The 27729-nt window shown below is 43.6% G+C and overlaps 1 protein-coding gene across 1 annotated transcript; it reads right to left on the reverse strand.

Moving 5' to 3' along the window:
- Window positions 1-291: 291 nt before the first annotated feature.
- MAL2 (mal, T cell differentiation protein 2) lies at window positions 292-27684 on the reverse strand. The gene is made up of 4 exons (XM_029223019.1): window positions 27479-27684; window positions 13306-13476; window positions 5141-5296; window positions 292-2508 (listed from the first exon to the last, which is right to left on the reverse strand). The coding sequence occupies exons 1-4, from the start codon at window positions 27608-27610 to the stop codon at window positions 2437-2439; spliced, it is 531 nt and encodes a 176-aa protein (XP_029078852.1). The 5' UTR covers window positions 27611-27684; the 3' UTR covers window positions 292-2436.
- Window positions 27685-27729: the final 45 nt, after the last annotated feature.

Raw genomic sequence — 27729 nt, forward strand, 5'->3', positions numbered from 1 at the left:
ACCTATATAAATGCTTTATAAATAAAATAGAGTAAATTTAAACTTCCTTTATAATATCACCTCCAAAGACTCACCTCCTGAACCTTCACCAAAGAAAAAAGATTTACTGGCATTTCCTGAGAGACTGTCTTTTACATAGAAATGTTTAAAGCCGAACTCTTATATATTATGAGTCTAGAAGCTCCAAATCTGTCAAGTTTATATCAAACCTTTAACTGAATTTCAAAGTAAATTGTATAAAAAATAGATGACCCCAAAAGATTATCAAATGAATACTTTATTAGAGTCATAACACTTATAAAATAAATTTCTTTTCATCATGGAGTTAACCAGATTTTAAAACCAACCAACACTTCCTCATTTTTACAGCTAAGATATATAAAGAAATTCTCAAATGCCATAATTTTTGTTCAAGTGCTTTGTCAGTCAACTCACAAATCTAGATCGTGATTAATTTACAATTCTAAGTATTCACAGTTAGATGAGTTTTAGGCTTGGTTCTTAATGTTCTAGAAGCAATCCATTTACAAAAGTGTCACCAAAGCAGTTTCATGAAATCATTTAATTTAATGCCACCAAGCATGGACCTGTTATACCTTGGAAACAAAAATACAATCTCACAACTAAATCTAGCAGACTAACTTTTAACAATTCTAGCCGGAATGGACAATATATCCTTATGGCACATATATGACTCTGTAATATACAATTCATAATTCAGGGTTAAGAGTGTGGCATGGAGCTAGAAAAACCAGGGAAGTTGGATATTATAGAAAAGCTATGACATCAGTATAAAGTCACAAGACTGATATCCTCTTGCCGCATAGTAAATATACCTTTTATCTCTGTAGTTACATCACAAACCAAACCCTAATCAGATTCTTCTTTCCAAGGGATTATCACATAAACAGGATTTGATCATTGAGCATTGATTATGCTACTCATTCAGGATTGTTCTATGTTCCATGAAATCTAACAGCCCAGCTTATACATGGCACTTGTAGTGGATGATTTAGCCAAAAAGCAAAGGGTTGAAAGTATAAAATATTCAAAAGCCCTCTTTTCCCAGAGGTAGCCCTCTTGAGGCAAGAGATAAGTATCTTGTCTGGACGGGTGGTGTGAGCTGGGGGCCTAACTCTAACTTGTTCTCCCCTTCAAGCCATTTTTGGCATGTTACCACGACCAGGGTCTCTGAGGAGGGTTCAAATACTTTTCTGTGCTACTCATATTCAATAGATGTCAGGACTGTCCTCTAAACACGTGAGGATCTACAACTTTAAGTTATATTTCGTACTCTATTCAAATTTAACTCAGAGTCATGTAAAAGAATTAGAAGTAAAAAGTTCACCCTTTGGAGAGCTCTACTGGATAAAGCCTCACATATCCACACATTAATATCTGTATATTCATGCACAGGGTAAACAGCTGCATTTGAAGCATAAATAAACCCACAGTAAGACATCAGGAGCTAGATACCAGTTCCAGGAGTGGTTAGTGGTCTCTGGGGCTCTCATTTTAAGGACACCAGATGAGCATTTTGCTCAGTTGTTAGGAAACACTTAGATGGATTAAGCAACTAGGGTTCACTTCATAAATTACTTTTTCCTGTACCCAAGACTCTGCTTGAATTAGCTTGAGAAACTATAGCCCCTTCAAGGGTAAGTATTTGACCATTAACCTAAAGGCAATGTAATTACTGCATGAGACTAAATACTATGTGACTTCTCTAATTCCCTTTATACCTTTCAGGATCAGTTCCATAAAATACAGAACCCATAACCAAGGTTTTACACCAGAGGTCCGCAAACGATAGCCTGCAGTCCACAGGCCAAATCCAGCCTGCTGCCGGTTTTTGTAAATAAAAATTTATTGGAACACAGCTACACTCACTCATTTACTTACTGTCTACGGCTGCTTTCACGTAGTAACAGCAGAGGTGAGTAGCTGTGACAGAGACTGAATGGCCCACAAAGCCTAAAATATTTACCATCTGGACCTTTAAAGAGTGTCGATCTCTGTTTTACACTAACACACAGAGTTCAGTGGGAAGTTTATTTGAAATGTGTTTTTCTTCAGGAGTTTTAGTTACCTATTAAAATTAAGGTTCAGGTGACTCAGTAACTAAACACAAGAGATACCCCTTTTTTTCATGAACAATATCTGTGTATTTTATGGATGTAAAGGGAAATTTTCTTTAAAATAAGAAAAAGAAAGAGACAGATGTAAAACTAAAGGCGATTTCTCTGTTTAACATCATACTGAAATTAAAATTCCATCCATGAAATGAACCAAAACTTATACTTAAGATTCTCTCCATATACTAAACAAATTACTTTGGGGATGTTGTTATATCTGGACAAAATGGTATCCAAATTGATGAGACATAAAAAGTACACAAATGAAACTAACACACAGGCAGCGAGTTTGTAAGGGGTGTTACGGTCGCCATCGTCGTAAGGCCAGACCCAAACTGCAACCGTAACAAGCTGTCGTCACAAAGGCAAAAATCTAAGAAAAAAGAAACAATTCACATCAGATTCATAACCCTGACTTTAAGAAAACATTCGTCCAAAGGAGCAACTGTCTGAAGACTGACCAGCCTACTTAAAGATACCTCAACGCTAATGAGAATCGTTTATATTCCTCTCTTTTCTTGATGAGTTTATCCCCTCACGCCATTAACCTTTCTTTCCAAAGTCCTGGCCACTAATAATTTTCTCATTTGTGGACAGCCTTAGGGTGAGCCTTTTTTCACGTACTGGACTCACTTGGTAAGCAGTGGTGAGACCCCTAACATGGTACATATTCACGAGGAGATGTCTATTTGCACAGTGATCTCACAGCCAAGCAAAGGGCAGCTATCAGGACTTGAGGATGTAGCAAATCATTTCTGTGACAATGGAAAGTGACCTTAGAGCTGAAGAGAGAAAACCCACAGAAATGAATCATCAGATTGGCGTGGGAGATAGTCCTCAAGTCTGTACTTAGCTCTGAATCACTGTTCTTTGCATTCAACAAGGATTTCTTTAGCACCAACTATGTATCCATCAGTACATTTGGTACATATAAACAGATAATAGGTATTGTCCTCACCCTTTCGGGGTTATGATTCATAGAAAACTACCAAAGCAGTTAAAAATGTTAAAACATTATATGTAGTACAGGAATCCTTTACAAGGACACCAGAGCTCTGAGAAGGAATACCAGATCCACCTACAGAACATTTTTACAGCAAAATTACCATTCTGCTATTTTCCCCACCCTTCTTCTGCTGGTTGTCTCTCTGATACATCTCTGATCTAGGCATTTTCTGTTGAATGAGAATGACCACTTTATTTTAAAGTACAAATGTGAATGTTTAATTAGAACAAGAAATCACAACAACCATGGATTCTGAAAAGCTGACAAATGTCACAAATATTCCCAAATCTAAAACAACAATATTCTTGTTTTATTACCTGCCTGATACATCTTATTTTTGGAAACCCACTTTCTTTGATATCCTTTTCACAAGACAGTGTGCTCTTCATAAGACAACGGCATTAGAGAGATTTTGTAATCTTGGAGAAAATCTAGTATTTCCTCTTGCATGGTTGATCAAAATTTGTTTTATTTCAATAACTTAGAAAAGTTTATTTCAGTTTTATACCGTATTTGTAATGACATGCAAACAGTGTAGGTTTGTCAAATTTGGGAACTGCTCTATCACATTTCATACACGATTTATAAAATTTCAGGACATTTCAAAATTTCTTGAGCAAAGATACTCTTTTTGTTTTTTTTAAAGACACCAATTGTACTTGAACATTTGTTACTTTTTTTTTTTTAATTTATTTATTTTTGGCTGTGTTGGGTCTTCGTTTCTGCGCGAGGGCTTTCTCTAGTTGTGGCAAGTGGGGGCCACACTTCATCGCGGCACACGGGCCTCTCACTATCGTGGCCTCTCTTGTTGCGGAGCACAGGCTCCAGACGCGCAGGCTCAGTAGTTGTGGCTCACGGGCCTACTTGCTCCGCGGCATGTGGGATCTTCCCAGACCAGGGCTCGAACCCGTGTCCCCTGCATTAGCAGGCAGATTCTCAACCACTGCGCCACCAGGGAAGCCCAGCAATGATACTCTTAAATGATAAATCTCAAAGTGTAAATCTTAACTACACTCTGAGTTGCTCACATGTAGTTACAATTGTCCTCCATGTCCTCTTTGCAGTGGCAGGTTATGAATTTATGTTATCCTCATTGATATCAGAATCCTGGGGGGGCTGCATACACGTGGCTCCCCCCCGGTTCTGTTTATAGTACTGCTCTTGTTTGTGCCTTATAAGCACAGGAATTCTGATAAATTCTACCTCTAATGACTCCCATCAAAAAAAGAAAAAGAAAGCCTGGTGCATTTTTAATTATATGTTGAGTATACACCTGAAAGGAGAGGGTTTCTGTTTTGACTAGGAATTCGCTTATGCTTTTGTTCATCCGATGATCTGATCAGCGAGGTTGTTCCCCTGTTGTGAGTCAGGCTCAGCTGATTTCACTCACCCACACTGGGCTACCTGGCCCCTGCATGAATGACCACTTTTGATACCTCTTACTAGGGAAAAGGAGTTTTCCTCTCTCTAAGGTATATTGAAATAAAAAGAAAAGTGAGGGACTCAGTGGAATGCCACAAATGAACGGCTCATGCATTTAGCTTCTGTCATTAAAACTCAGAAACTAAAGATTTACGTCTACTGGAGTGTATGGATGAAATGGGGATTAATGTAGAACTTGAAGCATGTAGAGGTTTACTAGGGCAGCTTCACTTAGAGAGAGAAAGGGAAGGACAAATCTCCCTAACCATGTCTGAAGTTACACCAGGTAGAAAGCACAATTAGTTCTTTTCACAAAGTAGACTTTGTGGCGCAAGGTCAACTACTACCGCTGACAGGTATGATCTTACATGAATGTCAGCCTCCTCGTGCTTCAGTTTCTTCATCCACAGCACTGGGGTAACAACTTGGCTCATAAGGCTACTGTACAGATAAACAGCTATTATATGTCTAATGCTGACGGTTATTACTAAAGAAAACTATTGTTGCCGAAAGACTTTCTTGGAGACCTTGACAGGGGAGGGGAAGCGCTGGTAAACTGTATTCATCAAACACTTACTGTGGCTGCCACGTTGATGTTATACTGGTTATCGTTCAAGAGCGGCTGCACAGCCACGGTTCGATTGCAACGTAGATCGTGCAGCGATGTGGCAGCTGCTTCCAGCAAGAAGGCTCCAAAGTAGAAGACGAACACTGTAAAATGGTAAGCGAGATCCTGAAAGAGGGTGGAAAAGGGAGACAGCTACAATGAAAAAGAAGAGATTTTTTCTTCCGTTCCTTATTTCAAATGAAGTTTACGTTCAGGAAAATTAGAACACTGAGACAGTCTTTAACTGCATTTGCCATTTCTTTTGGCTCCCTCAGCAATGTCAAGCTGTTAGAATCCCAGTGAAAATCAACTGACCCGTTGCAACTGGCCCAGTGGCAAACCTTCAGATCCACTGAATTTTAGAATAAAATACATAATTTCAGTTTCGATTAAGGTACCGTAGAATTCCTATCCTTAAAATTCAAGTAAAACAGCATTTAAATTACATCTTGTTAGGGTTATTATATAAATCTATTTTATTATTGTATATTATATAGTTATATAATTATATACACATTCTATAATCATTTTATTTTTGAGCAATTATTATTTTTATCCATTAGATTGTCATCCCATACACTATGGGCCTATGAAATCACTGAATTCCATACCCTATCTCCCGATATTCTAAAAAACAAAACAAACATATACTTCTACAAAAAAGCAGAGGAAATTTTCATACAAAACTCAGTTGTGATTAAGTTATTTATCTCTCGCTGCATTGAAGTGACACGCGACTCTTAAAATTCACATCATCTCAGGTGAGTTAATATACCATCAACACATCGCTGTGTATTTTTGTTAACAGTTCCTACAGCAGGTACTTACCATTTATTATTATACACCTTACAATCACCATTTGTTATTTCCATTTGAAGTTTTCATCTTAAAAGGAACGGGAAACGTTTGGTGACATGGCCTGCGACTCTTGGTACGATATGCTTCCTTCACCAGCCTCATCTGATGCCACCCTCTTTCCTCTTTGAACGTCAGCCACTCTGGTCTCATCTTGGTCCCTAGGAATCACTCTATACATCAGGGTTGATGCTCTTTACGCGTGGTAGCATCTCTGACCGGAAAGAGTCTTCCCACAACCAATTGCTTGCGCCTGTCCCCCAGCCCTCCACACCCTTCCCCCCAGTAATACCACCTTTCTACTCCTGCTTAATTTTGCCTCCTTCCTCCTTTACAGGAGTATCATACAGGAGTATCAGAACTGAGTTGTGCTGAAGACTTTCCCTGTCCAGTCCTGTTTCCTCCCCCTTCAGCTTTCATAGGTGTTACCATCCGATAAACTTCTTACACGCCCAACTCTGTATGGCTTGGGTCATACTATCCAGCTATCCGTACTGGCCTTAGGGTCCTATGCACTCTAGAGTGATGGAGGAAAAGACGTAGTAAGGAACTCATGGCAATGGTGGTGACAAAATCACGACATAGGCTCCTAGGGTTCTAAAGTCAGGCGTGTAAGTTGTACTGGGGAATTACACGTCTTGGAAAAGCAGCTCCCGGTGTCATCCTGGGCCATCGGAGAGAAGAAACACTTGATCTTGAGACACCAAGTGACTAGTATCTGGAACTGCTCATTAAGAATGGAGTTCTATCAAAGCCACCAACTCATAAAGTCACACATAGCACCGCTTCTTCAGATGGGAAGGGCACATCAGCGATCAAGCTGAGCTGGGCTACAGGGCACAAGTCTGCTGCGTGAGCAGGTAGCGCAGGCCCCCATGTCACCCCCAAGGACGGGACTGCCCTCCTTCCTCAGCCCACACCTATCGCCACATGGGGGAGGGGAGCCCTTAGGTCCAGATGAAGGAGAAAGAAAACACCTGTGCTTGTTTCTGATGGCATGCTACGCTGTTGCAAGGTGAAAAGGGACAGCAGCTGCATTACACGTGCATTATAGCCACACTCAGGGCTGGCTTGGAAAGACAGAGGTTAGGGAATATTTTCCGAATGGATGCAACGATGAGTGGTGCTGCATGTCATACACTTTGTTAAGAAAGCAAAGCAGCCCAAGGTAAGAACATACAGAGACTTGTGGTCAGTGGTGAATGGTCTGGCAGGGTAGTCGGGGCCGTAGAGGATAAAAGGCTACAGGTTTAGAGACAAGGAAGTGTGGGGCAGGAAGACGGACATATGGGATTAAGCATACAGTGTGAAGTGTGACCTTTCTGTTACGTGGTCACGCCCACCAGAAGCATCCACCATGGGATGGCGCGTATAGAAAATGACCTGGCCAGCTGATGCAACCAGCCTTTGTCACCAGCTACCTGGTTAGAGGCATTGTGGGTACAAGAACAGAGTCGCCACGGCTGGGAGGAGGAGGCTATGTCAAGGCCCAACAGCATGGACTCTCAATTGCCAAAGCTGACCCAGCTGCCGCCTTTTCTTAAGGCGGAACCTGCCAGCAACAGAGACTGACTCTGAGACCCTGATATGGCGCTATTCGCACCTGGTACCAAATTGACGAAACTCAGTTCCTACCTCCCTGGGAGACATATGGTTCATTCTCACAAAACAGACACTCATTCTGAGTATGGATTTGCTTTTCTTCCCTGCAGAACCTCAGCCACCAAGACTATCCAGGGACTTACAGAATGCCTGATTTATAGGCATCTACTCAACACAGCATCTGACCAAGGGACCAACTTCTCAGCAGAGGAGTGGGAATGGGCCCACGACCATGAGTTGTCTTGTATGCTGCACCATCTAGAACTCGCTGGCCTGAGAGCATGACAGGATGGCTGGCTGAAGGCACACCTGGAGGCACTACCCTGTAAGGGTGTGTGGCCATCTTTCGGGATGCGATAGACACGGTGAAAAGGAGTTTTCAATACGGTGTTGTGTCCTCATTGGAAGAGTGAGAACCAAGGCGGGAAGGAGTTTCTCCTCTTACCATCATCACTCCCACTTACCTGATGAAAGACTGTGACTGCTGTCCCCACAACTCTGGGCTCTGCATGATCAGAGGTCCTGGTCCCCAGGACATGTACTCTTGCTAGAGGATACAGCAAGCATCCCATTGCACTATGAGCTATGGCTGCTGCCTGTGTACTTTGGATTCTTTGTGCTCAGGGATCAAAAGGCAAGAGGAGGAATCACCATCTTGACAAGAGAAGGTAGGGTTGCTGACACACAGGAGGGCAGGAAGGAGTCTACGTGGAACTCGGGTGATTTACTTGGGGCCCTGTTAGAACTCTCTTGCCCAACTGTGACTAAAATGGAGAACTGCAGCAATACTGGCCTGAAAGGATAAAGTTACCAGGGAGGGTTTGCATTCCACCACCAGGTAAACCTCGGAGAGCAGCAGACATGAGTGCTGAACAAGGGGAGTTTAAAATGGTCAGTGGAGGGGGGAGGTGACCAAGACCAGCTGTGGCTCTGAGACCAACTCCAGTCAGAGGGGCTGCAGTTTGTCCCTCTACCCTCTCTCTTTTAAGTTCTGCTTCAGGAAGAGAGGCACACTGGAACCCCGGAGGAGCGGGGCCCCAAACACGGATGGAGAAGTGGAACCACATGGTGCAAGAAAAGGTCTGGAGCACCCACGGCACGCGCTGCACACGTGTCCCTTCCAGAAAGAACCTGACGTTCTGCTGTGAGGAGCATAGTTAGCTGACAGCTTTGGCTTCAGTGGATTTGAGATCTGCTGCTGTGTGTGAACTAAGGTCACATTCTTCCTGGGCCGCCCTCAGCCAATGATGGCCCAGAGCAGATACTGGTGCCTGGCCACCTTCCCCCAACACAAGAGTCTTAAAGGGAAGGCTGTGCTCTGGAGCTTCTCACTAATTTGGCCAAGACTTTATCACTCTCTAAGACTTTTCTGCTTTATCCTACATCCTCCCTCTTTTGAAGGTGTTATCTCCTCCCCTTTCCCTCAAAAAAAAAAAAAAAAAAAATCTCTTATACTTCTAAATCCATCTTAGAGTCTGCCTCCCAGTGGCCCAGAGAGGATACGTACACTCTTCTTATTCCCTTCTTGGCCATTAACATAATTGTAATTGTTCTGTCAGTTGTGTAATCGTTTCCTCACTGCCACTGTCTACTCCAACAAACTCTTTGAGAGCCACTACCAGGCCTGTCTTGTACACCATTGTATTTCTAGGTCTTAACATAGGATCAAGCATATACTAGGTGCTCATTAAATATCCCCCACCACTGGAGAGCTACACCCACATTTATATTTGGCCACCCTGGACATCTTATTCTAATTCCTGCTATGTGTGGGATGTGTGCACAAAGGTCTTCCTCACTCACAATTTCACTCATGGTTTTGGACAATACAGATTATTTGCTCTAAGCCAGAGGTTCTCAAAGGTTAGTGTGTATCAGAAGCACCTGAAGAGCTTGTTAAAACACAGACTACTGGGCACCAGCCCCAGAGTTTCTGACTCTGTGTGTCTGGGTGGAATCTGAGAATCTGCATTCTTAACAAGTTCCCAGGCGATGCTGGAGCTGCAGGGGAGGGAACCACCCTTTATGGACCACCTGTCCGAAGCCCTTGGCCCTCCCCCATTAGCAGAGGACCCCATCCCCTTTCTGAGTCTCCGTCACATGCTCTTGCTTTTCTGCCAGTCTTCCCAACACTCACGCACCCCAGAGCGCAGCTCACCTGTCGTCACCTCAAGTAAACCCAGCCTCAAGCATGCCTTGAATATTTTCAGGAGCAGGTAACTCTTTCCCACATTCTTATCTCCAGCCCATGTTCTGCTTCTCAGCTCAAGGTCAAACTTTCACTAACTATTAAAAAAAAAAAAAAGCCACGCTGTATATAGGGGGATCCTGTTTTACACAATGGCAGCATGAAAAAGGGATAATAGTCAATCTGGGCTGTAGTTTTCTCATTTGTAAAAATGAGGACAGGGCTTCCCTGGTGGCGCAGTGGTTGAGAGTCCGCCTGCCGATGCAGGGGACACGGGTTCGAGCCCTGGTCTGGGAGGATCCCACATGCCGCAGAGCAACTGGGCCCGTGAGCCACAACTACTGAGCCTGCGCGTCTGGAACCTGTGCTCTGCAACAAGAGAGGCCACGACAGTGAGAGGTCCGCACACCACGATGAAGAGTGGCCCTCGCTTGCCGCAACTAGAGAAAGCCCTCGCACAGAAACAAAGACCCAACACGGAAAAAATAAATAAATTAATTACTAAACTCCTACCCCCAACATCTTCTTAAAAAAAAAGGACAACCATCATTTTCTGTAAGGTCAAATAGGGGAATGAATGTGGGGAAAGAAAACATAGCTCAGGACATTTAAAAAATATTAAGTGATTTCCACACTGGGCAGATGGTCACGTGTGCCAGCTACATTTTGGGGGAAGAAACATGTTTAATTGTACAAGGCCTTTTTTTTTTTTTTGGTGTCTTTTATTTCTCTAACATATATCTTTCCTTAACACTCCATCTTCCAAAAAGGGAAAAATAAATATGACATCTGTTTAAAGTTAGGTGAAATGGTATTATTGCCAGTCCATATAAAAACAATGAAGAAAAAGCATCCCAAAATTAAAATCTGCTGCTTTCCTCAAATTAGAAGGAGGCAAGTTTTTAGCACTTAATATATGTTATTACATATCATATTTTTATTTCACCATTTACACCCACACTAGAAAGCTTGGGAAAAAATACTGAGGACATCAGCCATGAATATTAATTTAATCTCATGATCAATAAAAACCAGAAGCTATACATACTGTAGGTAATATCTCACAATGAATACTTCTAGAGAATAAATTCTTTATCAACGCACATTCTTCCTTCACGCATGGCATACAGGCGACATTAAACTGTTATCACAGGGTGGGTGGAAAGCAATACTTTTTTGAGCAATTAATGTCTAACAATTCCAGAATGCAGCAATTAAAAATTGTTACCATCTGGTGACAACTCCATGATATGCATGGCTCAAAAATTTACCTGGCTGAGAGTATACAAGATAAATTTAAAAATCTATCAAAAGCAGCCATGCGGTCAAAAATGACTAAGTATGTAGAAAATCACAAAGTATGTCCACCATATGACAAGATTGTGTACTAACAACCACTGCACTGTGTCCTGTGTGTGGCTGTCCCCATTTTCCCCTCAGTAAGAGTGGCCTACTCCAGCTAGAAAGCCGTAAGATAAACTTTGCAGGTGACCTATGAAACAGATTGGCAGTTTCAATTGTCCCTTCCATAAAGTGGTTTAATTAAAAAAAAAAAAAAAACCAACGTTTTATTGTATCTGAACATCAGATACAATGCTACAAATTGGAAAGAAATACAAATTTAGAAAACCTAATCAAACCTAACAAATTTAGGAAACCTAATATTAATGCTTATACTCAATACCTAAGATAAGACTCAATATAAAAGAAAGGAAACAAAAGGGTATGGACGTTATGTCTAATAAAACCAGGAGTGATATTGGAAAAATATGTAAACATTGGTAAGGCGTGTGCATCAACCAGTTAGACAGAACGCTGAGCACTGCAGGATCCTGGAGACTCACTACTTTTCCAGATATTAACTCTTTAGTTGCTGGGCTATTAGGAGGTCCAGGAAAGGGCCAGGGTGAAAGGGAGCACAGCACTTAGGAAGAGGCAGTAGACTGGGGAAATGGCTATGTATTAACCAGTACCAAAGCACCAGTAGGGCCATACTACTGGTACATACTGGCCAAATACCATCTTCAAGCCTGATATTAAAAGAGCCTGGTGGCACTCACCAACATTAGGGATTGACTGATTCATTCATGAATTATTTTAGGAAAGCCAGGCATTTAGAAAAAGGAGATTAAGCATCTATTTGTAACTTAAATAGGGATTTTTGATCTTCATCACTTGAGTAATTATTAGCAATATTTTCTCATCGTTAATGAGAAATCAAGGCAAAAATGCAGAAATACGTTGTATCAGCAACCTAAGAAATAGGACTTTCAAAGTTTCAAAGTGCACGCCTCAGCGTGTTTAAGGACTTATGGTGATTACTGATCACTTACCATAAATCAGACACAAAGCTGAGCACTGTATACTACATGAGTTCCATTATTCCTTGACAGCATCTGGTGAGGTCGGTATTATTATTAGTGCTTTTACAGAGGAAGAAATGAGGTTCAATATTTTGCCCAAGGCTACATGGTTAGTAAGCAAGCCAGACTAATCTCAAAGCCTGTGCATTACTATAACCACCACACTGCACTCTTCCTCCTTAGCTTTACACTAACCCGTGCCGTCTGCCCCGGGCTGACTGAATGGACAGCCACATTTGCTTAGACTTCACTGCTGATAACATCTGGGATGATGGCTCTCTTTACGGTCTATAAATAAGACAAGAACAAATATTTTCCTTGCTGCTGAATAAAATACTACCACACTGGAAAGGAACATATATAAAGCCCGACTAAAGGTCTGATTTAAGTTCCTAACCACCAAAGCGTGAAGGAAACCTAATGGTGGTTCTTCATGAACTTCATTAAAGCACTGTCCACCATGCATTGGAATTCATGCTCCACTGGGGCCCATTTTGAGACAGTCCCAGAGAATGAATAACCACAAACATGAAAGAGGCTCCCTATATTATATGAGAAAAAGGGAAAGTAAGTTGACCCAATTTAATGGTGTCATAATTTTTAAAATGGTGTCGATGGGAAATTCATTTCTTAAAACGTATCAGTTCTTGCTAGTCTAGGACAGGCATTGAAAATAAATATAAAATATCCCCTTTCCTTTTCTAAGTATTTGGAGAGTAACATATAGAGCTACTTGTTTTCTGAAAAGAATATATGTATTTAATATCTGAAGCAGGATTCAATGGAAAATTTTAAGATACATGGCACAGCATCCATCTCTCCAATAGTTCAATAACTGTAACGTGATTCATTCGTTGTATGAAACAAAACAGTCTTTGCGGAAAGGTCATCTAACTCATAAAGGAATAACAGAGAGATGGCTCAGCTCTGTCACCACAGGACCTGAGCAAGCTGGGACCCTGCTGTCCAGCAAGGCCAGCCACACAGCAGCACAGAAGCCTCTGTGCTCTGGCCTTTTCTCTCCCACCAGAGGCAACAGATAGAACAGGGCATCCAGCATTTCAGGACAGGATGAGATATTTATAAGTTTCTCACGTTTTCCTGAAAGAGACTTAAATATCCCTTACCAGGAAGTTCCAATTGGCATTAATCTGAGTCACCACGCCAGAGAGGAACACGCCCAGGAAGAGGAGGGAACAGATGAAAGCCGTCACAGACACGAACATGACCCATCCTTGCAGCAGAGGTAGAGGAACATTGGAGGAGGCGACCAGGATCCACACGAGTCCCCCAAGCACCTAAAGGGAAAACGAAACACGGTAATAGGTTTGGGCCATAGAACTGAACATGCTTGCGTCAGGCTCACCACTGCCTTTGCTCCCCCCCAGACTCCTGCACGTGTTCCTGCAACCCCGCCAGCGACTCATCTCTATCATTACTGGAGAGCTTTCTTCTCTCAGGTGTAGGCCAGCACTTCTACTCTGGGACCTGATCTGACTCCACGCCTATTTCTGCACCTGCCTTCCTGTTGGACCCTCATCCTCAGCCCATGACCAGGCGCAGTATTCTTTCACCATCTAAAAGTATTTTCCTTTAAAAGAACTTGAAGAAGAATAGGTACATGTATATGTATAACTGAATCACTTTGCTGTACACCTGAAACTAACACAACATTGTTAATCAACTATGCTCTGATACAAAATAAAAATTAAAATAAATAAATAAATGAAAGTATTTTCCGTTGACCCTGCTGCCTCTCGAACTACTGCCCTCTCTGAGGATTTCCCTTTTCAGTACACCATTTTTACAAATTCATCTTTGCTAGGCCTCCATCTTCTCTCCTTGCTGTTACTCTTCAAACCACTGACCACTGGCTTCTGCTCTCACCATTTCTGAGAGGCTATTAACAACGATCAGCCATGACTTCCTAACTTGTCACTTCTAATGGCCATGTTTCAGTCCTTATCGTGACCGATTTGTACAGGTGAGATTATTGCCTATATATAGCATAGCAGCTACTGTACATGACAGTAAACAATAAAATCTTCCATCATTTACTGACACTCTTCTATGTGCTGGGCATGAGAATAGATACTTGAGATATTCACAGATCTAATATTCAATAAATACCTACTGTCGGGCATTGTGCCAGGTGCTAGGAATAAAACGGTAAACAGTGGTCTCAACCATCACATAATTCACAGTCTCTTACAGAAAAGAGAAAATTAAGCAAGTCACTAAGATGCTGCTTCACACAAGTCACAACTGGGCAAACACTGGGCAAAGTCCACACAATGAGGGCTCTAAATCCAGATCTGAAAAGTCAGGAAACACTCCCTAGAAGCAACAACCCAAAGGACAGGGCCAGGGAGAGTAGCAGAGGGCAGAGAAGGCTGTTCCAGGGCGGGGGGGTGAGTTGAGTCTTAAGATGGTTTGGGGAAGCTGAGAAACACCTGGCAGAGCTGAAGGGCAGAGCTCAGGGTGACAGGAGCAGCAGGCACCATGTGCAGAATGGCCAGAGGTGTGCACTGGACACGCAGCTGTGGGGGGTTCTGAAGGTCAGGTCAAGGAGAGGAACTTCACCCAAGGGCAACGGGAAGCCCCAGATCACCTTGAGCAGGAATGAGTGGGCTCAGGTTTGTATTTAGGAGTTTGTCTCTGGCTGGAGTGTGACGATGGGCTGGAGGGGAACAGGCGGAGGACTGGGGGACCACAGCGGAGACCGTTACGGTAACAGAGTGTAAAGTAGACTCAAGGAGCTGAGGACAGACAGAGGTGAGTGGCTCAGAGAGAAACTGTGAAGTAGACGTGAGGGTGGCTGGTGGCTGATCAGATGTGGGACATGACGGCAGAAGAACAGATAAGGAAAATACCCAGATTTCTGGCTGGGACAGCTGGGAGGGAGTGAAAAGACACAGGAGGAGAAATGGTTGGTGGTGAAGACAGGCAGTTTTACGATCTGACAGCAACAGCCTCGTGCATACTACCACTAGAGAGATAAAGGCTACACACGCCCTGCATAGCATTCCAGGACCTTTATGAGCAGACCTGCCTTTTGCATACTTGTCTCTTGCCACTAAACCCCTCACATCTCACATTATAGAAAAAGAAATGAACAGTCCAGAGACAAAGCTCTTTCACATCTGAGTGGCCTGACATATGCTGGCCCAGAGCGTCGTTCCCTCCCCATGTGTATCTGAGAAACTCCCATGCACAGCTCATCCTGAAGAGCACATCAGCCTAAAGGTCCCTCCTGAGTTCCACCCCATGCTCAGGCCCCCCTCTGCCCTCTGGGCAAGCTCCCTACTATGGATTTGTTACGTTGATGGGAAACATTGTAGTTGATGCCCCTGGCTTTCAGTCCAACTGTACTGTCAGATCTTCTTGGCAGCATGCTGCCTTATAACGGCTTGCATCCTATATCATTTATTAATCTACATAATAATTCTTTCCAAACTCTCAGTCAGGCACTGTGCTACATTTGGCAACACAAAAACCTAGGCTACGGTACACCTGCCTGGAGACACCGACAGGCTAATGGGAATCAATTCCCCCCCGGCCCCCATCCCCCCCCACAATATAGGCGATATCATAGAAGCAGGTACGCCTGGCATACGGAAGGCTCTCAGCTATTTGCTGAGTGAACAAACTCCTAGTTCCCATATGAGAACAGTTGGAGCAGCAAATATTAAAAACCAATAATCATGTGACTCTTGCTAGATAATATCCAAACTGTGTAAGTCACTAAAAGTTAAAAATACAAGTATTAACTTGCGTCTTTAAAAAAGGCCCATACAATTCATTAGTACTTTGAAAAACATTTTGGAAAGTCTAATAAATTATCACTTGAGCAATGATAACAGAAGCCCCAATCTAATAAATTGATAATAGTGGTGGTATATCTCAAGTCCTTATTCCAAATCAAATATGAACAATCAACCCAGAAAGTTTTAGGAAGTAAATCTAGGTCATGGGTAATAATGCATATTAAAAAAATGTAACCACAACCTTATTAGTAGGTATGAAAGAAACAGTGTCCCTGGTAAAAGATTCTATACTCTTTCATACTGTTTAATAAATATTTGAAGGTGATAAGATCTTCCATTTTTTCTTTTTTTCTCAGCCTCCTCTTGGTAGACTTTTCTTACTCTCCCATCACAAATAAGCTACATTAAATACTGTTTAAGAAATATATATCATTATTACATATCTATTAATTCAAGAATCATTTATAGAAACTCTAGGTGCCGGTATAAAGAGTAATAAAGAACAATTGGCCACTGTTTATTAGGGACAGGCAGACTCAGATAGATAAGCATAATTATATGATATCGAGATTATGATAATTTCACACCTCTGAAGAAGAGGCTATCCGATCCCTTGGAATTAAACATAACATGTAATAAACCTGGACTGGACCTCAAACTGGTCAGCCTCAAATCTGCTGCCAGGCACTGTAGAAGGACACTGAGAAAAAAAAAAAAAAGGCAAGGTTCAATCTCCAGGAGCTCTAATAAGGGAGAAATAGACACCATCAAATCTGATTCAGGAGCAGATTGTGGCCAGTGCTATAAAAAGGGCTCAACACTGTGTGCTCCGAGAGATTGCCAGAGGGAAGAAGAAACAGAATGGGAGGAATCTAGACAGTAGGCAGGGGAGGCAGGTTTTTTTTTTTTTAAACATCTTTAGTGGAGTATAATTGCTTTACAATGGTGTGTTAGTTTCTGCTTTATAACAAAGTGAATCAGTTATACATATACATATGTTCCCATATCTCTTCCCTCTTGCATCTCCCTCCCTCCCACCCTCCCTATCCCACCCTTCTAGGTGGTCACAAAGCACCGAGCTTATCTCCCTATGCTATGCGGCTACTTCCCACTAGTTATCTATTTTACGTTTGGTAGTGCATATGTGTCCATGCCACTCTCTCACTTTGTCACAGCTTACCCTTCCCCCTCCCCATGTCCTCAAGTCCATTCTCTAGTAGGTCTGTGTCTTTATTCCCGTCTTACCCCTAGGTTCTTCATGACCTGTTTTTTTTTTTTTTTGAAGCGGGCTCTCAAGGCAGACGAGGGCTGTGACAGCGGATGCTAATGTGAAACAGTAGAGATGAACTCTTCTTGTCGGACTCAAAACTACAGCCCTTCCCAAACCTCAAAGGCTTGGAAAGGGAACTAAGTGTGTATATGAAAAGAGAACAGACTTGCCTCCCCATTTGTGGTGTGTGTGTGGCTGGAAAGGGGGCAGGGGAGGCAGGAAGGTGTATGGATGCCTCCCCCGTCCCAAATATACACACACACACTACATCCCTAGATCAGAGATTCCGTGAAATACAGATTTAAGTCATCCTTACCACAGGAGCTTTGGAACATAGAGGATGGCCCAGAGAAGAGAAATAGTCCCACACTGGAGATCCACCTTCCTCGTTGCAAGACTGTCACATTGGTGAATGGGTCCCTAGGGCCTTGACACAGTTATTTCTCCTGACTTCACGATAAGCTACCTTTTCTTTTGGCCAAAAGCTACCTTTTCTCCTGAGCTTCCCAATCTAGCTCCAACTTTAAAAACTGAGCTTTTAACAACATTACCAATGCTTAGTATATTCCGTTCACCTAATTCTGCACATTACAAAGCTCAGAGTATTTACCACTCATGTTAATTATCAGCATCGCTGTTCAGTAGAGGTGGCTCTGGAGGTAGCCTGTTTTTAGAAGTGAAATGCAGAGCACAGAAATGGTTAAAATCTGAGGGAGAATAGTTGATATCGTTTCGTAGCAACTGCAGAGTGCACACACCCTGAAGAAGGCTGGAATTCCTGTTCACCCACGGTGAACTGAATCCACATTCTGACCCCTTGTCTATCACGGCCTTCCACCACTCTCTGGTGTCCTAAAAAGTCTGATAATTATACACAAAACTCCCAAATGCACCACCTTTTGAAAGTTCTTTAAGGAACCAAGTCAGGGCTCATGACTCTGAATCTCAAGCTCTGACAAAAAGACAACCCGACTTCCAGGTAATGCACAGGCAAACACGTCTTCACGTAGATATCGGTCTTCCCCTGCGACCCCTCACCTCCTGAGCTCAAATTTAGGTGAACCTGGCACACACCTCAAGTGCTCAAATATATCCCGAGTTGCCGTGATTAAGTTGCTACCCATTCCAAGACCCGCGGCTCTCCTTTGTGGCTGACTGTAGCGTATGCTCATCCCTTCAGTTTAGCTCCTGCAGGGCAGAAGGGTGTACCTTGGCTGAAGCCTTCCCATAAGAAAGCCATGGAAGTATTATTCATCCACACGTCACACCGAACTGAACCCTCAGAGCTGGAGCTAAAACATGTTTTCACTAGGAACTGTGGACTGGCAAGAATATGTAACCCCGCGGGAAACCATGGTCTTTAGCAAGCAGCGATTCTGGCTGTGTGGATTACAGACTTCCCAGATTGAGTCCTATTTGGACGGTCTTCCTATGTCCCCAAAGGATTCCTTTTGCAAACACCCTTTTTCTTTTCAAATGTCACTTATTTCCTAATAGCGTGCTTTTAAAACATGCCCTCCGACATCTTGGCTAATAATTTTCAAACCACTTGGACACCTTCATCTTAGTATACTCTTATTATTCACTAAGTAAACAGGCCAATTCCTACCCTGACCTATTTTCAGTCAGTGTTTGGAATGAAACCAGGGAAAGGTAAGTGAAGCTGAAGGTATAAAGGACTGGTTAGACTGCCCTAAGGAGAAACATTTCAATACTTAGAACTTTCTGTGTATAACATATGACCCTCTCTTTCCAGTTCTCCTACTGCTTACATACTGGGCTTTTCATCACTTTAAATCAGTGAGAACGAACAAATCAGAAAGACTAGAGGAAAAAATGTCTCCCAACCTGGCTTACGGAGTTAATCTGAGTAAGAGGTCGAAGCTGGTGAGGGTAACAGAAATACGAGCTAGCATTTATCTAGGTCTTGTGTTCAAGCACTATTCTAAGGGTTTTATTTGTACCAATTTAATCCTCTGAGATTAACACTGAGAGATTAAACACTGAGAGCTAAGTACTATTATTATTACCATTTTATAGAGAAGTTAATCAAGGTAGAGAGCCATTAATAAATTGTTCTAAGTTATGCAGTTAATAAATGTTAGACCTGGGATTTGAACCCGGCAACTGGCTACCAGAGCTTATGCTCTTAACATTATGTTAGGTCGCCCCCATCAAAGTTTCGTGTTTATTCTAGAGCAGGGTTTCTATACTTTTGCCATGGATTGGTTTGGGGCAGGGGCAGGGTTGATTCTCCAAAATCATATCAAATTGGGTAGATAAGTGCATATACATTTTTCTGAGGGCACAGTCTACACTGTTCACCAGAATCACAAAGTGGTTTGTGGCCCTCCAGAAGTTCAGAATACCTTATCTTCTTGATAACCCCTCCGATTTCAATGGGTGCTACAAATGGAACAATAGGATTAAAGGATGTTAAACATGCTCAGACTATTTATCTTCTAGTGAATAGATTACCTATAACTCCATTTTACACACAACTTGTATTCCAAAGAATGTTTTTAAGTGGGAACATACTTCAGTCAACAGATACAATACCTGATAGCTGTGTTTACAAGGCAGCCCATAAAAGTGTAAAGTCACTCATGATGTGACTGCAGTCCAGTGGTTACAGCACTGGTGAATACTCCTGCCTGCCTCTCCAAGCTCACCCTCTCCCCTGCAATGCTCCTTTCCCTGCCACCCTGTCTCTGCACTGCAGCCTCTGTCCCTCATCCCCTGCACACAAAGCGTCTATTACGCTGGTCCATGCTTCTGCTCAGCATGCTGCCATCAGAATTTTCGCTGGATAACTAAACTCCAGTACTCTGTCTTCCAGAAAGACTTCTCTGGCTGGATGCCATCTCTTGGTGCTTCCATGGCTACCAAGCTGATAGTAATCTTAAAATGGAAAGCCCATATTATAGGGGAGAAGTATGCTCTGGCCCTCTTTTATTCTTATTTATAATTTCCCTTGATTTTTAAAATCGTCTTTTCATGTTTACAGGTAACTAGTTATCACCTAGGTTAAAAATGTTCACGCATGCCCATGCTTCAGTATCAACAAGGACTGTACAAGTCATTGCCTTTTTTCTTTCTTTTTACCTTCCTTCTTCTGAAAGCTATTATACGAAAGTTAGGGATGTCATCTATGGTGACTACGAAAGGGCATGGCCCTTTTCATATAAAATATGACAGAGGAAATTCAGGTCAAACTTTAAACTCCTGGAGAGGAGTCATGACATTTTAAAAGTTGGGCAATAATAAATGCTGGAGAGGGTGTGGAGAAAAAGGAACCCTCCTACACTGTTGGTGGGAATGTAAATTGGTATAACCACTATGGAGAACAACATGGAGGTTCTTTAAAAAAATAAATAGAGCTACAATATAATCCAGCAATCCCACTCCTGGGCACATATCCAGAGAAAAGATACATAATACATAATGCATAATTCGAAAAGATATATGCACCCCAATGTTCATACCAGCACTATTTACGATAGCTAAGACATGGAAGCCACCTGTGTCCACTGACAGATGAATGGATAAAGAAGATGTAGTATATACACACATGGAATATTACTCAGCCATAAAAAAGAATGAAATAATGCCATTTGCAGCAACATGGATGGACCCAGAGATTATCACACTAAGTGAGGTTAAGCCAGACTAAGACAAATATTATACGAGACAGCTTATACGTCTAATCTAAAAATGATACAAATGAACTTATTTACAAAACAGAAATAGACTCACAGAAATAGAATATAAACTTATGGTTACCAAAGGGGAAAGGGCAGAGGGATAAATTAGGAGCTTGGGATTAAAATATATACACTACTATATATAAAATAGAGAACCAGCAAGGACCTACTGTATAGCAGAGGGAACTATACTCAGTATCATGTAATAACGTATAATGGAAGAGAGTGTAAAAAAAAAAAGAATACATATATATACATATATATGAATAATTGAATCTGCTGTAAATGAATGAACTGTGCTGTACATGTGAAACTAACACAACATTGCAAATCAACTATATTTCAATAAAAAGTTAAAAAATAAAATAAAATGCTAGAAGAAAAAAAAAAAGTTGAGGGCTTCCCTGGTGGCGCAGTGGTTGAGAGTCCGCCTGCCGATGCAGGGGACACGGGTTCGTGCCCCGGTCCGGGAAGATCCCACGTGCCGCGGAGCGGCTGGGCCCGTGAGCCATGGCCGCTGAGCCTGCGCGTCCGGAGCCTGTGGTCCGCAACGGGAGAGGCCACAGCAGTGAGAGGCCCACGTACCGCAAAAAAAAAAAAAAAAAAAAAAAAAGTTGGGAAAGACATAAGAGGGCGTACTTCAAAGCTGCTCTTCCCCGCTCCAGTCAGCTTCTCTAGAATATTTTCACACTGTTCAGTTTGTCCTACAGAACAATCACACAGCATTTGTTAAGTACTGAACGTGCGTGGTATTGGCTACACCTGCCTGGTTCCTGTCCCATGTCATTACACAGTCTTTCCTATTCAGCTGTATCTATGCAGATATGCCACACCCATGGCTCCTACCACCGGTACGAGACATTTCTATCAGGCAGCACAAGACAAATCTCCTCTCCTTAACCTTTTCCTTTGGAGCTCAAGGTCAAGGTTTTCAGCAACTTGGTTTGAAGTTTTCCATGTTTCAGTTCTTTCTAATTCTTACAGAACTGCCAGCCAGGGAAAACGATTGCTGAAAATAATCTCTGGCAGGGGCACTTTTTTTTCTTATGAAGTTTTAAAGACTTTTTTTTCACATGGATGGAGATTTTTAACCCAGATGCAAAGTAAAAATTTTACCTATAGAATTAAAACCCCTTTGAAGCAGGGAAAACACACCCACAGGTAGCCCCTCCTTCACCACTGCAGACACACAATGTCCCTTTGCAACCGAAATCTATTTTCTGGGTGAGAAGAGAGAACTCTATACAGCTGAACATTTATGTGTTAGTCCATCTACAGTCAAAGCTGCAGGTTGAAAATAACCTGAAATCCCTTCCATAGAATTATCTGCATGACTGCACATGCCTGCTGCACAGCCCCTCCTTCCCCATCATCCTTTCATTAACATTTCATTTTTCTGGCGTAAGTCCTCTGTGTTACATCTTATACTTAAGTTTGGTCTACGGTCACTTCAGGCCATGTCAAAACTTTACATGGGGCTTCCCCGGTGGCGCAGTGGTTGAGAGTCCACCTGCCGATGCAGGGGACACAGGTTCGTTCCCCGGTCCGGGAAGATCCCACATGATGTGGAGCGGCTGGTCCTGTGAGCCATGGCCGCTGGCCGCTGAGCCTGCGCGTGCAAAGCCTGTGCTCCGCAACGGGAGAGGCCACAACAGTGAGAGGCCCGCATACCGCAAAAAAAAAAACAAAAAACAAAAAACACTTTACATATGTGGTTGACCTTGTAAATATCAAATCTGTGCCTCTTCTCTGCTTCTTTTCTTTGTCCCACTTCTAGTTCTCATCACCCCTCATCCAAACCACTGCAATAAGCCCTTTAGCTGACCTTCCTGCCTTCAATCTCTCTGCTTTATAACCAAACTTCATTACTCAAAGATTTCTGCAAGTCTGATCAAGTTATCCCTGTCCTTCAGCAGCTCCCCATCACAGACAAAAACAAATGCTATGCCTTGGCCTATCATTCCTCAGCAAACCACACCTTGAACCCTACCTGCTCTTTTTCCTCCTCCTGCCACCTCCCCATAAGTCATGTAGAAAAACACACACAGAAAAACACCAACCATTGCCAGAACTTCATGCCATGGTCTTTCTTGTCTCTGGGGTTTGCACATGCCCTTGTTTCTACCTGGAATTCTCTTGCCCACTTTTGTCTACTGAACCTCTACTCATCATTTCAGGCTAAATTCAAATGTCACCATCCCATTAAAGCTGCCTGTCCTGGCCTTCCCAGTGGCCAGATGTACTCCACCCTGTTTTTCAATAGTACTTTTCATAAATCAATTTTTTTTTTTTTTTTTTTGCGGTACGCGGGCCTCTCACTGTTGTGGCCTCTCCCGTTGCGGAGCACAGGCTCTGGACGCGCAGGCTCAGCGGCCATGGCTCACGGGCCCAGTCGCTCCGCGGCACGTGGGATCCTCCCGGACCGGGGCACGAACCCGTGTCCCCTGCATCGGCAGGCGGACTCTCAACCACTGTGCCACCAGGGAAGCCCATAAACCAATTTTATCACTTCAAATGCAGCACTGTAATTCTTTCTTGGATTTATACTTTACTGTATAGGACTTTCTTTTAAGGGCAGGAGTTATGTTAATTATCCTATTTCCAGGGCATAAGATAAGGCCTGATGCATAGCAGGTTATTAATTATTTGTTGAAAAAATGAAAATTATTATCACATCCAAAACACTGCAGTTAGAAAACACTGCAGTTAGAAGCCTGTGAATAAGAGTCCTAGACCATCTCCCATAAAGAGAAATGTTCAGGAATATCATGGGGAATGTAAACAGTTTCCTAAATACTGAAACTGTGAAACACACTGAATTCAATAATGACCTTTATTCTTTTCCATGTTTAATACTGTTACTTCCAATCTTCTTGTGCATAATACTCACTGAGGACAAAGGACCAGAAATAGCTTGTTTAGCCCAATAGTACAGATGTTCCAATGTCATTTTCTTATAATACACCTGCCTGGAAAGTGCTTTAGCTATAGCTCACTTTCCATTGTTGTGTCTTTATTCCCTGAATGGTAGTTGTTTTGGGGGCATATCCTCTCAACTAGGTTATAAGCTCTTTCAAGTGAGGCAGAGTTTAAATATCTTTGTTCCCAGAATAGTGTCTGCCGTACAACAGGTATTCAATAAACACCTGATGAATGATTTACAAAACATTAACTCAGGAAACACTGAATCAAACATTAGATTTTGAAAACGATAACTTTGGAAGGCAACGTTTTCCATCTTAAACTAAAAGGTTTCACTTTGCAAAACTAACTTAGTATTAAACTCTTCAGAGCAAGCACACATTGGTAAGTATAGCTGAGTGCAAAAACCCAGAGGTAGACAACTTAGGTGTCTAGCAGTACAACATACCTATCTCAAGAAAACCACACCATGCATGTGAAGTTGCAATACCTCCACCTATAAAGCCAGCGCTATAAACTACTTTGCCTGGTGTTTGGAGGCTGGCAATATCTGTATCTTTTGAATTATCTCCCCAACAAATGCCTGACACTTGAGAGATTGTGAATGTGGTACAACAAGGCAAATCGAAATTAAATCATTGAGCAAAGTTACTGGTTAGTGCGAGAAGTGAATTCCAAGATCATGGTTTCATTAGCTTAGTCAACTATAGATAGCCCAGCATCTTTGTCAGATGCAGCTTTCAGGTGTTCAGTTTTAGACAGCAACGGGACATAAAGAAATTGCAAAGACAAATGGATTCGATAGAAAGTCAAAATTAAGGAGTTTGGGCATGTTCAGAAACACTGGCAGAGGCTAAAACAAAGGGGTCCCCAGAAAGGACATCACCCAGAGCTTAGAACTGCTTCTGGTGAATTCTCACGTTTAATTTACAGAGAGAAATTTCTGAAGAGGAGCCATGGGAGACTGAACAATTTCAAGGGATCAGAAAATCAGAGGGATATTAAGAAATCCGGGACCAAAGTGCTTCAAAAGTGTCTACTTTGCTTATATCTGTGCATCTCCTCCGGTGTGGATGTTCTAGGTAGAGAGAGGGGACCAAGGTGGCCTCCACATCTGCTCTCTTAAAGCACATGATCCAATAGCTCTAAGTGGCACGGCAGGATGAGGGCCAAGAAGGAGCTATAGTTTGGCTCTAATGTGGTCTCTTGTTTCTCTGAGGTCACCAGTTTCACCGGAATATTCTGGGCCTTTTATTTTTTGCAGGTTGGGTTGGGGAGGAAGGAGGTTGATATCAAGTAAAAGGTAATGGAGGCCTATGATTTAAACCTATCGAGATATTTGGCCAAAGAAAGTGAAAATTAAACGGAAATGGCTTTCAGAAGTGATGCTGTTCTATCTAGATAAGGATCCTGGAAGCGTTTTGGGGCTAAGAAGCCAGAGGAAATGAAGAGACGAGAGGAAGGGATTGGATACTTCTGTGAGCCTGGGATTTCCCCTGGGATGGGGCGTGGCAGAAGTTCTAGCAGAGGGAGAGGATTCACATTTGCAAGAGAGAGCTGTCTTGTCCACAGAGCCCCGAAAAGGCCTCCCTTGGTGGTTCCCAGACATGACCGTACATTAGAACCTCCCGGGAGCTTTTTAAAAAACCTAATGGACTCGGTAGCTCCCCAGAGAGTCTGATTTAATTAGTCTGGCCTAACGACAGTATTTTAAAAATCTGCCCAAGCAATTAAGTATAGCAGGAGTTGAGAACTAACCAATGGGCTAGATAAATAAAGAGATATGGGGGTGGGAGGGAGGAAATAGAATAAACCACTTTCCACTTTTTTTCTCAGAATTAGGTGGAGTTTCCAAAAGTGTCACATGATCACCGGAGGCTCTTGAGATGGCATTTGATTTGATAGCACATGGCTAGGCCTTCTTTGCATATATATACATATATGTATGTCACAGTTTTTACATATATATGTAAACATATAAGTATCTATTTGAATAAATATTAGAAAAATATGACAGCATATCAAATTTGAGAATTCATGTTTTTATTGCTTAGGGTGAGGCTAAGGTAAGGTACTGAAGCTCAGAAAGTGAGTGCATTTAAAGTGCACAATCTGTCAATTCTAGAACAGGTGAATATGGCAGGCAAAAGCTTCTAACAGAGGTAGGCAAACAACTGGAGTCTGAGGAACACGGAACTAAAGTAGCCCAGAGCCTATAAAATCTTTCTTCCCAGGCTTCACTGCTCTCAGGCTGTCCCCCTCCCCACAGTGGGGCTGCCCACCCAAGGCCACCCTCTCCCCGCTCTTCTCACCTGGATGCCCGCACCTCATCCCAAGCATTCAGATGCTTCCGAACTGGGCTCAGACTCAAACCAGTTTCTCCTAGCCTCGCAGTCACCATCCGATTACTGATGTCATAGCCGGTAACTCACTTGTCTCCTTTTTCAGATTCAAATCTGAGCTAAACTTAACTTAGGGTGCCTTAGCAAAATAGGGCGGAAAACCAATGCTCACAAGGCGTTCCAGCCCCACAAGCACAAAAGTGAAACCGAAGCGACCCAAATCCAGGTTATGCAAACTCAAAGGTGTGGGTGTGGGTGAGGGGGACGATATGAAAACCCCAAACCGAGCAAACAAAGCCAGCCGGCAGGAAAGGCACTGACTGGCAAACGTTTCACTCTGTATTTGCCATTCTCAGGGCATGATGCAACCTCAGGTTGCCCAATTTATATTTGCACATTTTCCCCAGCGAGCTTCAAAACCTCCCAACTCCATTAAAGTGCCTTTTTAAAAGTTCATGTCTGCAGCCCAAGAAGCCTGCACGACAGGCCGGGTGACCCGACGGTCACCTAGGCCCAACCAAGTGCGCTGAGAGGGTTTGGAGTTGCAAAGGTAGACTCGGAAGGGAGAAGGCGCAAACGCAGGCGGCGAGGAGCTTGACAGCCACGTTTGTACTTTTACCCTACCATTCTCAGCCCACTTGATTAGACACTGCCCAGGGCACCGTATGGGCTTCACCTTTTCCCTGCCCTGCCTCCTGAGCCCCGCTCCTCTCCCCAATCCAAAGGGCGCTCATAATGGTAAAAGGAAAAAAAAAAAAGCCCACGTCTTCTAGCCCTCTTCCTCCGCTTCCTGGTACCTCCTGCCCCCTCCTTCCACATCCTGGCGGCCTCCTGGTCACCCGGTCGTTGGCTCCACCTTGCAGCACCCAACAAAATGGCAGGTAGCATCAGGCGAGGCCGAGAGCGCCGGCACCCGCTCCAGCCCAGCGTGGCCCCCGGCCAAACCGCCGGGGGTCTCTGACAGTACCTCAACTCCAAAGAGCCTTCTCCTCTTAAAGTCCCCAATCCTCGGCCCGCGGGGCCTCCTGCTCGCTCTCCCGGGACCATTTCTGTCGCCAGCGGAGGAGCAGGTGCCAGCGTAACAGGTGCCAGGCGAGAGGGCCAGGGCGGTGGCGCCGTCGCCCGGGTGCGGGCTGCGCTGGGCATCGGGAGGACCCCGGGAGGGGCGCAGGAGAAGGCCACGCCGGGGGGACGGGAGCTGGGGGCCGCGCAGAAGGACGCAGCCCGGGGGGCAGGATGCCGCTGCCAGTTCTCGCCACCCGGGGCGCGACCCTCGCCCAGGCTGCCCCACTTACAATCTCCAGGCAGACGAAGGCGCCCGAGTAGGTCCGCAGGATGTCGGGGCCGACGGGCAGGGTGACCCGTGGCGCCGGGAAGGACACGGCGGGGTTCGGGGGCGGCGGGACGGGCGCTCCGCCGGCCGACATGCTGCCGCTGTCGCTACTGCGTCTCCGCGCGCCGCCGCCACCTCCCTCCGCCCGCCTCCGCCTGCCTCCGCCTCCCGGGCTCCCGCCGCCGCCGCCGCAGCCGCCGCCGCCGCCCCTGC

This window comes from Monodon monoceros, unplaced genomic scaffold (genome assembly GCF_005190385.1).
Source record: "Monodon monoceros isolate NGI ecotype Baffin Bay Population unplaced genomic scaffold, NGI_Narwhal_1 Super_Scaffold_14, whole genome shotgun sequence".
NCBI classification, from domain to species: domain Eukaryota; kingdom Metazoa; phylum Chordata; class Mammalia; order Artiodactyla; family Monodontidae; genus Monodon; species Monodon monoceros.